The 17,406-nt window shown below is 43.0% G+C and overlaps 1 protein-coding gene and 1 pseudogene across 1 annotated transcript; one reads left to right on the forward strand and one right to left on the reverse strand.

Annotated features, from left to right (window-relative positions):
- Window positions 1–3,774: 3,774 nt before the first annotated feature.
- On the reverse strand, window positions 3,775–14,163 carry LOC122426364 (annotated as a pseudogene).
- Window positions 7,714–10,436, forward strand: LOC122426361 (gamma-crystallin F-like). Its single transcript, XM_043445212.1, has 4 exons — window positions 7,714–7,791; window positions 7,894–7,971; window positions 8,051–8,293; window positions 10,164–10,436. Exons 2-4 carry the CDS (start codon window positions 7,963–7,965, stop codon window positions 10,434–10,436), a joined length of 525 nt encoding a protein of 174 aa, XP_043301147.1. The 5' UTR covers window positions 7,714–7,791; window positions 7,894–7,962.
- Window positions 14,164–17,406: the final 3,243 nt, after the last annotated feature.

Raw genomic sequence — 17,406 nt, forward strand, 5'->3', positions numbered from 1 at the left:
GGTAGAGGTGATCTTCTCTACTCAGACTACCAATTCAAATCCTAATCTCTCCCAGAAATATCCTCACAGACACACCCCAAAATAATGTTTTGCCAGCTATCCGGGCATCCCATATCCCAGTCAAGTTGACATAAAATTAGCTATCACACAAGGCCAGCAATCCTTTACTTTGAAACTTCTTGTAATGGGAGTAAAATAAACTCACACTTTTTTTATGCCACTGTCATGGGTGTTCTGTTATTTGTAGTTCAATACACATTCCTGGTTGACACAGAGCATATGTACCTTTTTCCAAGGTAACTGCTTAGAACTTTATTCAGAGACTCAAGGAAATCCTAATGGAAAATCTCTACACCACCCCCCCACCCCAAAAAGAAGAAGAGAGGGAGAAAGTGAAGGAGGGAGTGCGAAGGTAGAAGGCAAGTCATTACAGAGCAATGAACTCATGTGATATTTAACATATTTCAGACTTGGAGATTATCTAACCTAGATCACTCATTTTATGTAAGGTAACTAAGGTCCAGTTTGAATTTCAAACGGTTAATAATAGAAGTACATCAGAATTCAGAACTCACAGTTCAGAATATCAGAGATTTTTTCCATTATGGAATCAGGATGATTCTTGTCAAAATAATGACAGCACTAGTGTACAGATTCTTACCAGGAGGTCATTGCAAGCAGCTAACCAGGAACTGAATTAGATATATAGGATAATCTACAGTTGCGTTCCCTGCATGCATGCATGTGCATGCTCAGTCACATCTGACGTTTTGTGACCTCATGGACTGTAGCCCGCCAGGCTCCTCTGTCCATGGGATTTTTCCAGGCAAGAATACTGCAGTGGGTGGCCATTTCCTCCTCCAGGGGATCTTCCAAAACCAGGGATCCAACAGCATCTCCTGTGCCTCCTGCATTGGAGGCAGATTCTTTACCACTTGAGCCACCGGGGAAGCCCAGTATTGTGTCTACATATATGCAAATATGATATCCACACAGTTATATACATTCATAGCTGTATATGTATACTCTCCATATGTATGTTTATATATGTATTAATATATTATCTGTATAAGGTTATAGGGAAGTATAACATTGTTATCATTTACATTCTCCTGCTGCTTATTGTCTTACTCGCATTTCATTGCTAGAATCGTAGAAAGGAGGAGCGGTGATTATGTTTGTACTCAAAAACTAATCTGATCAAGTCATTTCCCTGATTAAAAACTTCTGATATTGTTCCACTGCCCACAGAGAAAAATGCTACCTTTTCAAGAATCTGGTGACAGCTTCCTCTCCAATTACCAGACCCCAGTCATCCTTTACTCCCATCTTTTCTAAGCAAATGAAGCATTTTCACATCTCTTTGAATTTGCTCACATCTTTTTCTCACCCAGATCACTCTTCCCCACCTTCCTCCTGGTGAACTACTCACCCTCCAAAGCTTGATTAGTTGTTGTCATTGTTCAGTCACTCAGTTGTGTCCAACTCTCTGTGACCCCGTGGGCTACAGCACACCAGGCTTCCCTATCCTTCACCATCTCCCGGAGTTTCCTCAAATTAGAATGTACCCTAATCCCTTGGCCAAAATGGATCTGAATCAGTTACATACATTAGACTGAAAGTAGCCAAAACACCATACCAAATGGGTAAGCAATATGGAAATCTACTCACATGATAGGAAGTCCTAGGGTAGCCCAGGATTTAGGGATGGTTGATTCAGCAGCTCAACACTATCATCAGGGTGCAAAGTTTTGTCCGTTTCCCACAATATTTAGCATCTGTATCATCCTAAAGCTGGTGTCCCTGGTACCACAGCTGCTAGCTGCAAATGGGGAACTATACAAGGAAGGGTGAGTGAAGGAAAGAACCTACCAAGTTTTGCCTACAGCACAATTGTGTCCAGAGCACTAAATCCCAGCATTAAAAAAGACTTTGAAATATTACCAGTTCTTAAATGCAAGCTTTGGTGGTGTAAGATAGAATAAAATGAGTAAATAGGAAAAAAGGAAGAAAACCCAAGGAGGGAAAGGTACTAATAAGAAAAACTTAAGACATTAATTTTATTAATTATTCTCTTATTATAAAGTAAGAGGACTGTAAGTTAAAATAAACTGTTTTAAATGCTTTTTAATTCCATTTAAGTCACTAGGATTTATCCCATTTTAACATTTTCTTATAACTACAGGAAAAAATTTTTTTTTGCCACATCATGCAGCTTGTGGGATCTGTTTCCCAGCCAAGGAGAGAGCCCTTGGCAGTGAGAGCATGGAGTTCTAACCCACAGTAGAATTATTGAAATTAAAAAATTAATTTTGAAAAATTAATATTAATTCCTTTTTTTCTTGTTGCTAATGGAAAACTTTTAAAATCATAGTAAAATATACATAAAATTTACCATTATAGCCATACAATTTAAGTGTACAATTTAAGTGTACAATTTAGTGGCATAAAGCACATTCACATCATTGTGCAGTCATCAACACTATTTATCTTCAGAACTTTATCATCATCCCAAGCTGCTATACTCATTACACAATAACGCCCCATTCCCACCTTCCCCCAGCCTCTGGTAACCACCATTCTACTTTCTTTCTTTATAAATCTATTCCAAGTATCTCAAATGCATTGAATCATATAATGTTTGTCCTGTGTCTCACTTATTTCAATTAGGATAGTGTTTTCAAGGTTTGTCCAAGTTGTGAAATTTATCAAAATTTTATTCTTTTTTAATGCTGAATAATATTCCATTCTATACATATACCACATTTCATGTATCCATACATCCATTCATTAAAGGGCACTTGTGTTGTTTCTTCCATTTTGCCATAATAAAGAATGCTGTGATGATCATTGGGGTACAAACAGCTGCTTAAGTCACTGCTTTCAATTCTTTCGAGTATGCCTAGAAATGCAAATGCTGAATCGTGTGGTAATTAGATGTTTAATTTTTGAGGAACTACCATGCAATCTTCCACAGTGGCTCTACCATTTTATAGTCCCATCAACAATGCACAAGTTTTCCAGTTTCTCTGACATCCTCACTAACACTTATTTTCTGTTCTGTTTTTTATAATAGTCATTCTAATGTGTATGAAGTATCTCATTGTAGGTTTAATTGCATATCCCTAATGTATGGATGTGAGAGTTGGACTGTGAAGAAAACTGAGCACCAAAAAATTGGTTCTTTTGAACTGTGGTGTTGGAGAAGACTCTTGAGAGTCCCTTGGACTGCAAGGAGATCCAACCAGTCCATCCTAAAGGAGGTCAGTCCTGGGTGTTCATTGGAAGGACTGATGCTGAAGCTGAAACTCCAGTGCTTTGGCCACCTCATGCGAAGAGTTGACACATTGGAAAAGACCCTGATGCTGGGAGGGATTGGGGGCAGGAGAAGGGGACGACAGAGGAGGAGATGGCTGGATGGCATCACCGACTCGATGGACATGAGTTTGAGTAAACTCTGGGCATTGGTGATGGACAGGGAGGCTTGGCGTGCTGCGATTCATGGGGTAACAAAGAGTCGGACACGAATGAGCAACTGAACTGAACTGAATGATTAGCAATGTTGAGCATCTTTTCATGTGCTTATTGGCCATTGTATTATCTTATTTGAAAGAAAGTGAAGTTGCTCAGTCGTGTCCGACTGTTTGCAACCCCATAGACTTTTTTTTTTTTAACTGCTCCAGTCAATGAAAGGGAAACTTTATTGAGGCCCCAGGGCATGGGGCTTGGGCATGAGGTCACCCTGTGGTCAAAGGAGAAGCCGGCAGAGGGGCTTTACTTAACCTTCCTCTTGGGGTGCAGGTTGTTGGTTTGGCCTCACTTCTTCTTGCAGCAGTTGACAGCACAGGGGTGCAGGCGAGCATAACACTTGCGGCAGATCATCTTGTCGCAGCTATATTTCTGAGCGAGCTGGTGGAGGGAAGGCTCAATGGTGCCGCCTCACAGACGAAGCACCAGGCGCAGGGTGGACTCTTTCTGGATATTGTAGTCTGACGGAGCGCAGCCCTTCTCCAGCTGTGTGCCCACGAAAATTAGACGTGGTTGGTTAGGTGGGATGCCCTCCTTGTCTTGGATTTTGGCTTTGACATTCTCAGTGGTGTCACTGGGCTCGACCTCAAGGGTAATGGTCTTGCCCATCAGGGTCTTCACAGAGATCTGCATCTCTGAGTCTGCTGCTTGACCACCTCATTAAAGAGAAAGGGCAAGCCCTTTTTTTAAATTGGGTTTTTTTTTTAGGGGGGCATTGTTATTGTTTTTGCTGAGCTGTATCAGTTCTCTGTACATTTTGAATATCAATGCTTTATCATACATGATTCACAAAAGTTTCTCACATTCCCTGGGTGGCCTCTTCACTCTGTTGATAGTCTCTGATGCACAGACATCTTTGTTTTGACAGACTCCAATATATCTATTGCCTATGCTTTAGTGTTACATCCAAGAAATCATTGCCAAGTCTAATCTCATGAAGATTTTCCTCTGTGTTTTCATCTAAGAGTTTTGTAGCTTTGTGAAGCAAACTCACTTAGAAGGACAGCGTGGATAGTGGAGTTCAGTTTATCACACTGGCTGGTCCGAGGCAGAATTTCCTCTTTAGCCAGGGACGCTGACCGATTTTTGTGACAACCTTTTATACCCAAAGTGTATTTGTATACCCAAAGTCCACCTGGGACAATGTTAGTAAGAGATACAATCAGGTTACAGCCATAGACTTACATTCTAAAGCTATCTTGATGTAAAGTTTAGTCTACATCAATAAGCATTATTAAGATTACTTAATGGACATTGCTTTCCTTCTGGCTCTGAGAGATCTAGGTACGGGGTCTGCCTGTTTGGGTTTTTATCTGTCTGGGAAGCCTGCTTGGCTGTTAGTGTTTTATCTCTATGGCCTCCCTAGTATGCAGTCCAAAGTTCACCAAAGTGTAAGATGCACTTTTCTTTTAAAAATGGAGTCAGTCCAGTCAGGGCAACCTGCTCCTTTCCTTCTTCAGGTTTAGTTCTTATATTTAGGTCTCTAATTCACTTTGAGTTAGTTTTTGTATAATGCACGTTGTAAGGTAAGGCCCCAACTACATTCTTTCGCATGTGGATATCTAATTTTCCCAGGACTATTGTTGAAAAGACTGTGTTTTCTTCATTGAATGGTCTTGGGAACCCTGTCAAAATTCACTTGACCATGTATGTAAGGGTTTGGGTCTATGTTCTCTACTCTTCCATTTGTCCATATGTTTATCTTTATGCCAGTACCACACTGTTTTGATTAGTGTAATTTTGTAGCAATTTTTAAATCAGAAAGTGTGAGAATGTCAGCTTTGTCCTTCTTTTTCAAGATTGTTTCTGGGGAGTTCCCTGGTGTCTGGGGGTTAGGATTTGGCACTTTCACTTGCAGTGCTCCAGGTTCAACCCTTGGTCTGGGAACTGTGTGTACTTAGTCATTCAGTCCTATCTGACTCTTTGTGACCCCGTGGACTGTAGCCCACAAGGCTCCTCTGTTCATGGGGGTTCTCCAGGTAAGAATATTGGAGTGGGTTGCCATGCCCTCCTTCAGGGGATATTCCCAACCCAGGGATTGAACCCAGGTCTCTCAAATTGCAGGCAGATTCTTTACTGTCTGAGCCACCAGGGAACTGAGATCCTGCAAACTACTTGGTAAGGCCAAAATTAAATAAATAAAACCCAACTCTTTGTGACCCCATGGACTATACAGTCCATGGAATTCTTCAGGCCAGAATACTGGAGTGGGTAGCCTTTCTCTTCTCCAGGGGATCTTCCCAAACCAGGGAGCAACTATTGCTAACTATTTGGATGTTGTTATGCAAAGATCTCTAGAACTTTTTCATCTTGTCAAACTGAAAGGAGATTTTAAAATACTTGTCCATGGTGATTTTGTCTTTTGATTTTGGTCACAACATGAGCCATGTGGGATCTTAGTTCTCCAACCACGGATTGAACCCATGCCCCCTGCATTGGAAGCACTGAGTCTTGACCACTAGACCTCCAGGGAAGTCCTGACAGTGGTTTTCAAAATATGGTCCTATGATTTTAATTTTTTCCTCCTTTCTTCTTCTCTATAATTTTAATATTTCTATAAAATTAGAATTTTTGAAAGAAACAATGTGAAAAAGTCTTAATAAACTTATGTGTTTCAAATAAAATTTTTCAAGGCAAACAGTTTTTTGTCTTTAGGCTTAAGTAACAAGAATCCAGACTGAGGAATGAAACAGGATGTATCACAGTTGCATATAGTTGAGGACAAGATCCTTCTAAAGCAGTGGTTTGCATCCAGGGTTGATTTTGCTCCCCCAGGGGACATATGACAATATCTGGAGACATTTTTGGTTGCCATAACCATGAGGGTAATGCTAATAGTATCTAGAGGATTGAGACCAGGGATGCTGTTCAATATCCTCAAATACAGCAGACAGACCTGCACAATTGAGATTTTTTTGACCCAAACTGTCACAACAGTATGAGGTTGAGAGAATCTGTTCTAAAGAGTGGAGCACCAGAAGAAGCTGGTGGAGGTGGGGTGGGAGGGGTTTAAGGGAAGGAAAGAAGACTCCAGCCTGTGGAACCAGAATATTAACCAGAGAGCAACCAGGCTTGCCCAGGAGCCAGGGAAGGTAGAGAAGGGAGAGTCTTTGCAGGATTGTAGGATTATGAATCTGTTATATTTGCATATAACTTTGAATTTGTACACAGCTGAACTAATTAGTCAAGGCTATTAGTCAAGACCATAGTCTTGTATAGATGTGAGAGTTGGACCATAAAGAAGTCAGAGCACTGAAGAATTGATGCTTTTGAACTGTGGTGCTGGAGAAAACTCTTGAGAGTCCCTTGGACAGCAAGGAGATCAAACCAGTCCATCCTAAAGAAAATCAATCTTGAATACTCATCAGGACTGATGTTGAAGCTGAAGCTCCAATACTTTATCCACCTGATGTGAAGAACCCACTCATTGGAAAAATCCTGATGCTGGGAAAGACTGAGAGCAGGAGGAGGAGGGGATGACAGAAGAGGAGATGGTTGGATGGCATCACTGATTTAATGGACATGAACTTGGGCAAACTCCGGGAGATGAGGAGAGACAGGGAAGCCTGGCATGCTGCAGTTAATGGGGTGGCAAAGAGTCAGACAGGACTTGGGGACTGAACAACAACAACAGAACTAATTAGGCTTAGCCCTTAATTTGCAAAATTATTGGTTAAATAAAAAGTTAGTGTGTGACTAATAACCACCATGAGTTGCCTCATGAACTCCAGAGTTGGGAGCTTCCTGGGAGACACTGGCTGCGTCTGGAGGTGACCCTGGTCCACTCCGTCTCCAGGGAGCAGAGCCGAGCCAGGCGCATGAACAGGGCTTCCCGGGGTCCAGCGCCCACCACCTCCATTCCCCCGGTGTAATGTCTGCTGCATCCGCTCCTGAGCCGGGAGGACGGAAGAAGGCTCTCTCGGGGAAATCCCATCCTCCTTCAACCGTCCTGTGCAGAAGGCAGGGGCCTCTGTGTCCCTCATCCTCGCACCAAGGAAAAGCTCTCTCATCTAGACGCCTCCCGCTGGGGCCCACCCTGACCTCTGACCCGGTCACTACCCCGTGTTGTTCCTCAAAAAGAGATCACTTAGAATATTTAAAAGATAAATAAAATATTTCAGTACAAGTGTTAGCCCGGTTAGGCGCTTTTGCTCGCTCCCCATCTCCTGAATAGGCTTCATTTAAAGGCCCCAGAGGCTCCAATGACAGTTTTACGCGGGTCATCAGTTCGAAAGCTCTGGAGAGTCTAAGAGAAAACATACAGTAAGTCCCCCACCCCACCCCCGCCGTCATTATATAGAAAAGAGACAGAAAGGAAATCCTCCTCACCCGGGGGCCCCTTTTGTGTTGTTCCTGCCAACGCAGCAGCCCTCCCGCTATATAGACCGCGCGCCGGCCCCACCGCCCTGAACTCCATGCCCGCGTCCAGCAGCCATGGGGAAGGTGAGCCCCGCGCCGGCGGGAGGGGCCCGCAGCCCGGCTGCAGGCCAGGCCTCTGAGCCTCTCCTTCCCTCCCTTGCAGATCACCTTCTACGAGGACCGGGGCTTCCAGGGCCGCCACTATGAGTGCAGCAGCGACCACCCCAACCTGCAGCCTTACCTGGGCCGCTGCAACTCCATCCGCGTGGACAGCGGCTGCTGGATGATCTACGAGCAGCCCAACTTCCAGGGCCCGCAGTACTTCCTGCGGCGCGGAGACTACCCCGACTACCAGCAGTGGATGGGCCTCAGCGACTCCATCCGCTCCTGCCGCCTCATCCCCCACGTGAGTCCGGTCCCCCTGGGCCTGCCGTGGGCTCGGGTCACGCCGATCCCCAGCGCCGTGGTCAGACTGTGGGACGGTGGCCTTCCTTTGCCGGTTCTAACCGGGTTCTCTTTTCCTTTATAATATCTCTTAATTGAGAATGCAGTGCTCTTAACTGAGATTTTATTTTCCTTTATTAAAATTAAACTCACCTCTACTGGGGGAAAGTGGCACGGTATTTGTTCAGAGTGCCTATGGCACAGGTGATGAACTCCTCACACTCCGGTGGTCTTAGGCTAGTCCCTGGGCTATTTCTCTCTTTCCTCACCTGTAAAATGGGGCTACTAGGGCAGCTAATTCCTAGAGCTGTGATGAGGTGGGAAGGAGATTGCCTGTCACCTGGCAAGCCACCCCCTCCTACAGATACTGACTACTTTGCACATCCAGGGTCTCTCAAGTCCTGCTTTTTGACTCAGCAAAACAACTAACCAGCAATGTGACTCCAGTAGCCCCTGCAAAGTCATTGCTATCCAAATAAAGCCCGAGCAGCCTGGAATTCCAGAGTTAGGGATGCTGTAATTTGACTGTGACCGAGTCCTATGGAAAATGTACCACTTTGGGTAAGTTTGAAAGACCCTCAGAGGGTTTAATGCCTTGATGGGACCCAGACTGGCATTAGGAGCCTGGAAATCTCAGCTTCCACCTTCCAGGCCTGACTCTTCTGGTTACAGCCTGAAAGTTCTAGTCATTAGTTTCTCATAAAAGAAGACAGAATGGTTGCCCCACATGTGTCAGGCTGTTGTGAAGATCAAAATTAGGTAACGGACATGTGAACCCTTTGCAAACTATGGAAGATGCCTTATTAGCAGTTTTTTTATGCCTCAGAATGAACTGCTTATGAGAACCTTTGCTAAGGAGGGTTTGATGGTGGAAGAAGGAAAACTGAATATGTACCTGCTGGGAAGAAACAATCAGATAAAGGCACAAGTGCTCAGAAGAGACAGACAGGATTCACCCAGGACTAACAGCCTCCCTTCCATTTTCCTAAACTTCATATAATCTATTGATCTAGGCAGGCCTCCCTCATGATTTTGAGCTTCTGTTTTTATTAATAACCTTAAAGTGTTTTCCCGGGTCATATGTTAGAGCTGAGGACTGAAACCTAACCATTACGATGGCTCTTGCTTTTTAAGACTTCAGAATAGCAGGACTCAAAGCAGAAAGGAAGGGATGAGGAGATGTCTGGTCCCAACTGCTGCCAATCTGTGCCTTACTCTGGGGAAAGCAATTCTGCTTTCTCTCTCCCCAGCCTCTTCTGAAGCTACTGAGATCCAAACTAATGCCTCTTGCCAGGGATATATTTGCCTTTTAATTTTAAAATCTAATTATTTTTATATCCTCCAAGGAGAGCTCCAGACCACTGTAAGTCAATGGTCTTTATAAAGGAGAGAACAAATATTATATATAAAATTGCTACTTAAGAATGGTACTAAGTAGGTACTAAATATGATTCATATAGGTTGTGGCCCTAGAAAACTCTAGGGAGCACCATGCATATCCTTTTTATTTTGGCCACACCCCACAGCATGTGGGATATGAGTTCCCCAACCAGGGACCAAACCCACGCCCACTTCATTGGAAGGGCGGAGTCTTAACCGCTGGACCACCAGGGAAGGCCTGCATATCTTGATCTACGTGAATGGCACTCTCTTCAATTTTGCAGTGTGCAGTCTACCCAGCTGTATACAGTTGACCCTGGTGTTGGCTGTCTTTTTGTCATCTTTGATATAGAAAAAAATTTTAAATGCCCATTCCCCAAGGGGTGTGAGTGATTGGTGGCTAAAGACTAGGTTTTCTGACTTTTCCCATCTGTTGATTGCTGAACCCACAGACCAGCTCCCACCGGCTGAGGATCTATGAGCGAGAGGACTACCGAGGCCAGATGGTGGAGATCACAGAGGACTGCTCCTCACTCCACGACCGCTTCCACTTCAGTGAGATCCACTCCTTCAATGTGCTGGAGGGCTGGTGGATCCTCTATGAGATGCCCAACTACCGGGGGCGGCAGTACCTGCTGCGGCCGGGGGATTACAGGCGCTACCACGACTGGGGGGCCGTGGATGCCCGAGTGGGCTCCTTGAGGAGGGCTGTGGATTTCTATTGAAATATTTTTACTCTACCTTTTTCTCCATCTGGAAGCTAATAAAATATTTCCTGTGTGTTTCCTGCAGTTACGTAGCCTTCTTTTCCTTTCAGACTCCTTGGGTGGACTCAGAAAAATAAAAGCTAGGAATAGTGTGGCTTTTCTTACACGTGTCAATAGAAAGCATGGCTATCAGTTAAGAGGACGGGGTCTGGAAAGAATGTCTGGGTCCAAACACTTACTTACATCCTGGCATGTAAAGTCAAGTGGGCCTTAGGAAGCATTCCTATGAACAAAGCTAGTGGAGGTGATGGAATTCCAGCTGAGCCATTTCAAATCCTGAAAGATGGTGCTATTTAAGTGCTGCACTCAATATGCAGGACTGAAAAAGATCAGTTTTCATTCCAATCACAAAGAAAGGCAACACCAAGAATGTTCAAACTACCATACAGCTGCATTCATTTCACATGCTAACAAGGGGATGCTCAAAATCCTTCAAGCTAGACTTCAGCAGCATGTGAACCGAGAAATTCCAGATATACAAGCAGGATTTAGAAAAGGCAGAGGAACCAGAGATCAAATTACCAACATCCCACATACCATGGGGCAACCAAGCCCGAATGCCACAACAAAAGATGGAAGCAATGAAGATCCTGCATGCCACAACTAAGACCTGATGCAGTCAAATAAATAAATAAATATTTTTAAAAGACAATAAAGGAAGTGTTAATAAAAGGAAAATAAAGAAGTGTTACTACAAAACAGTAACCCATAAAAAGGAATGCAATTGACTCAGTTCTAATGAGGTGGATGAACCTAAAGTGAATATACAGAGTGAAGTAAGTCAGAAAGAGGAAAATAAATATCATATATTAACACATACATATGGAATCTAGGAAGATGGTGCTGATTAATCTATGTGGAGGGCAGCAGTAGAGATGCAGACACAGAGAACAGACTTGTGGACATAGGAGGGGAAGAAAAGGGTGGGACGAATTGAGGGAGCAGCACTGAAACGTATGCAGTACCATATGTAAAATTAGATAGCCAATGAAAGTTTCTGTATGGTGCAGGGAGCTCCAATCCCGTGATCTATGACAACAGGGAGGGGTAGGATAGGGTGGGGACATACATGGACCTGTAGCTGATTCATGTTGATATGTGGCAGAAACCAACACAATATTGTAAAGCAAAAGTGAAAGTGAAAGTTACTCAGTCGTGTCCAACTCTTTGTGACCCCGTGGACTGTAGCCCGCCAGGCTCCCCTGTCCCTGGAATTCTCCAGGCAAGAATACTGGAGTGGGTTGCCATTCCCTTCTCCAGGGGATCTTCCCGACCCACGGATTGAACCCAGGTCTCCTGCACTGCAGGCAGATTCTTTACCATTTGAGCCACCAGTGAAGCCCATGCTCCAGTTAAAATTATGTAAATTAAAATAAGTTTTTTAAAAAAATCCACTAACACTACGGCTTCTTCCACAAGGCACGTGACCCCATTCTCCCCCAAGAGGTCTCAGTATCCAGCCACTCAGACCTCTGAACTGGAAAAGGTGGTCGTATAAGAATCAACACAAGCTATTAAAAACCTTTCCATTCTCACTGCCACTCCTTCTCTCGTGACCTTTCATCGAAATTATTCCAATAACTTCTTAATTTATTAAGCAACTTAAATTCTTTTTACCTCAGCTCTTCCAGCTTTCTTTAAAAAAACATTTTTTTCCCCTCTGAAAACAAAACTGGAATATTGAATACATTATTTTAGGATAGGGATTGTTCCCATTAGGATTAATTGCTAAGGTTATTTGAAGAAACTTTAAAAAGAAAGAGGAAAGGGAGAGGAAGCAGAGAGACGCCAGTGATGAGAGGACTCTGGCTCAGGTCGTGGTGTAGCATTTATGGAGGAAAGAAGTGGTGAGATTCTGAAGACAGAAACAACAAAAACTCTCACTGGATTCCACATGGAGCTGAGAGAGAAGTTTGGTTTGAGCAACTGGAAGAACCGAGTTGCCTTCAACCCAAACAGGAAGAACCACAGGGGAGCAGGTCTTTGGAGGAAAATCAGGCATCCCATTTTGGGCAAGACAAGTTTGAGGTGTTAGTGAACATTCAAGTGGAGTCATTAACCAGGTTACTGATTATATTAGCCTGAAGTTCAGGAGAGAAGCTGGGCTGGAGATCCATGTTTGCAAGTCATCGGTGGGTAGACAGTACTGAAAGTCATTAAATCTGAACAGAATGCCCAAGGGACTGTGTGTAGATAGAGAAGGTGAACCCTAGCTTTAAGAGCATGAAGCAAAGAAGAAAGTGTGGGTCAGGGAAAGCTAACTTCTATAACAAACAGTACCAACAGTTTAGTGACTTACACAATTAAATTTTATCTTTCACTTAAAAAATAATACACTTTAAACAATAAAAAGGCTTTTTTGTTCTTTTATTTTAAACTTAATGACTTTTTAGCTAGTTCTTCAGACCAGATACATCTAGAAACATTAAAGTCAGTAGGAACAATGCCAACATTTTTAGAGAAATGGAATCCAATTGTTTTATATCACGTTTAACTTTATGCCCATTATACTAGAAAGTGCTACCTACAAGTTCACTGAGGAAATTTGAAAAATTGTAATGAAGACTTAAAAATACCAGGGTGCCTATGCACCCACATTTCGATTTACTAACAGATTGAGGACTTCAGCGCTGTAGTTAAGTAGAGCTGCCGAGGCCTGGTGCACAACTGCCTAGATTTATTTTCTCTAGGTGACAGCGCTACCCAGTGTTCACTGGAAGGAAAGCACATATAGTTCAAAAGCCTTTCCCTGACTTCACAAACGGTAGGAGATGATTTTGCACCTTTTAAATACACTGAGTTAAGCCATGAGGGCAAGGTAAACTTATAACTTGGCCAAGGATCTAATTAAGTAAGTGTAAATTGTACTCAAATATCAGTGTCTGAGAGCTTTGTGACATCGCATAAGTATATCTTAAGAGAAGGTGGTTTCCTAAGAGAAGACAAGATTGATGGATGATCTGTGTTCCCCTGAGCAGCTGTGGCCCTTCTCAGCAGGAAATCCAGCACTTGTTTGTGTCTTTTCACAGAGCCTATGTCTACCCCTTCATCTCTCAACATCCAACAGATCCACTTCTAATTTATGAAACTCTGAGATCATGAGTAACATAGATCTTGTGTGTGTGTGTGTGTGTGTGTGTCCAACTCTTTGCACCGTAGGCTGTAGCCCACCACGTTCCTCTGTCCATGGGGTTTTCCAGGCAAGAATACTGGAGCAGGTTGCTATTTCCTACTCCAGGGGATCTCCCTGGCCCAGAGATTGAACCTGTGTCTCCCGAGTCTTCTGCATTGCAGGTGAATTCTTTACTGCTGAGCCACCCGGGGAAGCCCAAAATAGATCCCATAGCTTTGTTCAAATACATCCTTCATGTCACCTTCATGCTCAACCTTCATGCTTATTCACTTATGATTTCTCAACCAACTCCTTTACATTTTTTCTCTTGTACCATTGTATATGAATAGTTCTTTCACCAGAATATTGATTAATCTCTTTTATTTTTATTTTATCTTATTATTATTTTTTCATTTATTTTTACTAGTTGGAGGTTAATTACTTTACAATGTTGCAGTGGTTTTTGCCATACATTAACATGAATCAGCCATGGATTTACATGTCTTCCCCATCCTGATCTCCCCTCCCACCTCCCTCCCCACCCATCCTCTGGGTCTTCCCAGTGCACCAGCCCTGAGCACTTGTCTCATGCATCCAACCTGGGCTGGTGATCTGTTTCACCCTGATAATATACATGTTCAATGCTAATTCTTCAGATCATCCCACCCTCGCCTCCCACAGAGTCCAAAAGTCTGTTTTTCTACATCTGTGTCTCTTTTTCTGTCCTGCATATAGGTTTTCATTACCATCTTTCTAAATTCCATATATATGTGTTAGTATACTGTAATGTTCTTTATCTTTCTGGCTTACTTCACTCTGTATAATGGGCTCCAGTTTCATCCATCTCATTAGAACTGATTCAAATGTATTCTTTTTAATGGCTGAGTAATATTCCATGGTGTATATGTACCACAGCTTCCTTATCCATTCGTCTGCTGATGGACATCTAGGTTGCTTCCATGTCCGGGCTATTATAAACAGTACTGTGATGAACATTGGGGTGCACATGTCTCTCTCAGATCTGGTTTCCTCGGTGTGTACGCCCAGGAGTGGGATTGCTGGGGCATATGGCAGTTCTATTTCCAGTTTTTTAAGGAATCTCCACACTGTTCTCCATAGTGGCTGTACTAGTTTGCATGATTAATCTTTTTCAGAAAAAAGAGGCAGCTACGCCAAATCTCATTGGCTGCCTCTCTGTTTCTCTCTCCCTCTCTCATGTCTACAGACATAGACAGTTATTCTTTTTGAAAATAGTTGTTAATTTATTTATTTGGCTGCACTGAGTCTTAGCTGTGGCATGTGAGATCTTAGTTCCCTGTTGTTTAGTCGCTAAGTTGTGTCCAACTCTTTGCAGCCCAGGGGCTACAGCACTGCCAGATTGTTTCCCTAACCAGGGAAAACACCTGAGCACCCCCACATCGGGGGCTTGGGGGTCTTAGCCACTGAACCACCAGAGAAGCCCCCACATATGGTTATTCTTACCACACTGGTCTCACAATGTCTCAGATCAGTCTAGGTGTATTCAGAGATAATGAAGAGCTCCTTGTCCAACTCCTCTGCCAACCCTTGCATTTGAAAGCCACTGTCTTGGCTCTTTGGAACAACAACCAAGCTTTATGTCTGGAGGCTGTTTTGAGCTGTGTGTTTTTCTTCCTGTCTGAAACCTCCCCCTCCCAGCTTGTGCTGGTCTCAAAGCTAGAAATTGGGAACTGTTGATAGAGCTCAAGAATATAGTTCCTCTTCTCATACTCCTTGGGCCTTGTTGAAAGTTCCAGAAAAGCTCCACCAAACATTTCACACAGAAGGGTGAGTGAAATTCGCTCAGTCAAGTTGGACTCTTTCCTACCCAATGGACTATACAGTCCATGGAATTCTCCAGGCCAGAACACTGGAGTGGGTAGCCTTTTCCTTCTCCAGGGGATTGTCCCAATCCGGAGATTGAATCCAGGTCTCCCAGATTGCAGGTGGATTCTTTACCAGCTGAGCCACAAGGGAAGAGGGGGGACACGGCAAATCAGCCCAAATCCTACTGGTTCCACTGCACTCCCACTTGGAAATGTAACCTCTCCCACTCACTTGGACTCTGGCCACTTGCCTCATCTCCCAGTGCCCTGACTTGGAGAGTAAGATAAATTTTATTTTACCTCATCATCTTTTCTTTCCTTGAAATCAAATTAGTCCATTCTAAGTCTTACCAGATTCTTCACCATGGTTTCCACGTCCTACAGCTCACTTCTTCTGCCTCTTTTGTTCTTGAAAACTCTTCCTCTTAATATTTATTTAATCAGGCTCTATTAAAAATATTTCCTTTCCCCTTCACCATTCATTATACCCTCCATTCAATACTTCATGGTACACAATTTTCATGGTACTCATTTAAGAAGCAGAAGGTAAAAGACTCTGCCTGCGATACTGAGACCTGGGTTTGATCCCTGGGTTAGGAAGATTCCCTGGAGGAGGGCACGGCAACCCCTTCCAGTATTCTTGCCTGGAGAATCCCATGGACAGAGGAGCCTGGTGGGCTACAGTCCATGGGGTCGCAAAGAGTCAGAGACTTAGCACATAACCATCTAGCTGGTTTTCTGATGGAAGTATTGCTTCTGCATTCTCAAGTGCTAGTTTTGGGAATCAGACTCTGATACTAACATAACCATAGACTAGTTGTGAGACATCGAGGAAGCACTTAACCGCTCAGCTGCAGTTTTTCCAGCTGCCCAGTGGGGCTAATAATAGCAAAATGCTATAAAATGCCTGATATATATTAACTCATTAGATGTTAGCTATTATTGTTACATTTTGTTTATCTTTTTATTGTCCTGACTATAGTGTTTTGTACTTGTTGTGGAATTTTAAAAATTGTCAAGAAACTCTAAGCTTGGCTAAAAATAATGTAATTATAAGTGTATATAAGGGAGCTATAGTACTGAGAATACAGGAAATAATATATCTAATGTTCTCCAAACTAGTGAAACAAATTTCTCATCTCTAGGCAATACATCATAAAGGTATCTTTACTAAGATGTCACACTTTTTAAAGAGAATACCAGAATTGTGAAGAGTCTAAAAACCATTTCCTAAGAGTGAAAAAACTGGGACTATTGAAACTGGAGAAGAACTAGTAAGTATTTTCAGATATTTAAAAGGGTCCCATGTGAAAAAAGAATCTAGACTAATTTTTTAAGAAGATGGAGGCAGTCTCGTAAGACTGAACCCTTAACCCACAGGATCTGATGCTACCTCTGGGTAGATAGTGTCAACATTGCATTATATTGTACAACAGCCAGTTGGTGCTGCAGAATTGCTTGATGGGGAGGTTGGGGAGGGGGGAGGAAGCTCCATACATTTGGGGGACCAGAATACAAAGCTTTCAGGGTATTGTGTGTGGTATAAGGGAAAACCATTGTGTTTTTCTTTACGTCTAAGAATGCCTCTCCAAAAAAGGAACCAGGGCTCCTAGGAGAAGTGACTAATTCCAAGGCAGGAACAGAGAAAATAAATATGAGTATGGAACATTTTGCGATACTAGAAAATAAGAAAATACTAAAAAATAAATCAATAATAGAGAGAGACACGGGGGCCACCCTGATGGTGATCCTAATGACAAAAGCTGGAACCATTTAAACTGCTACATCTCAGCTTGATTTTGGCTAGTGAAGATTCACTGAAACTGCTTCGCCACAGGGAGCTTTTTAACATGACCACATGGTGGGAAGCCGACTTTTCGCTACCCGCTTTCCCCTCAGAGCTCTCAGTTTTAATATCTCCATTAACTCAGAAGCAAACAAAAAAATTCCCCATGAGGTATAATACACATTA

This window comes from Cervus canadensis, chromosome 24 (assembly GCF_019320065.1).
Source record: "Cervus canadensis isolate Bull #8, Minnesota chromosome 24, ASM1932006v1, whole genome shotgun sequence".
Classification (NCBI taxonomy): Eukaryota; Metazoa; Chordata; class Mammalia; order Artiodactyla; family Cervidae; genus Cervus; species Cervus canadensis.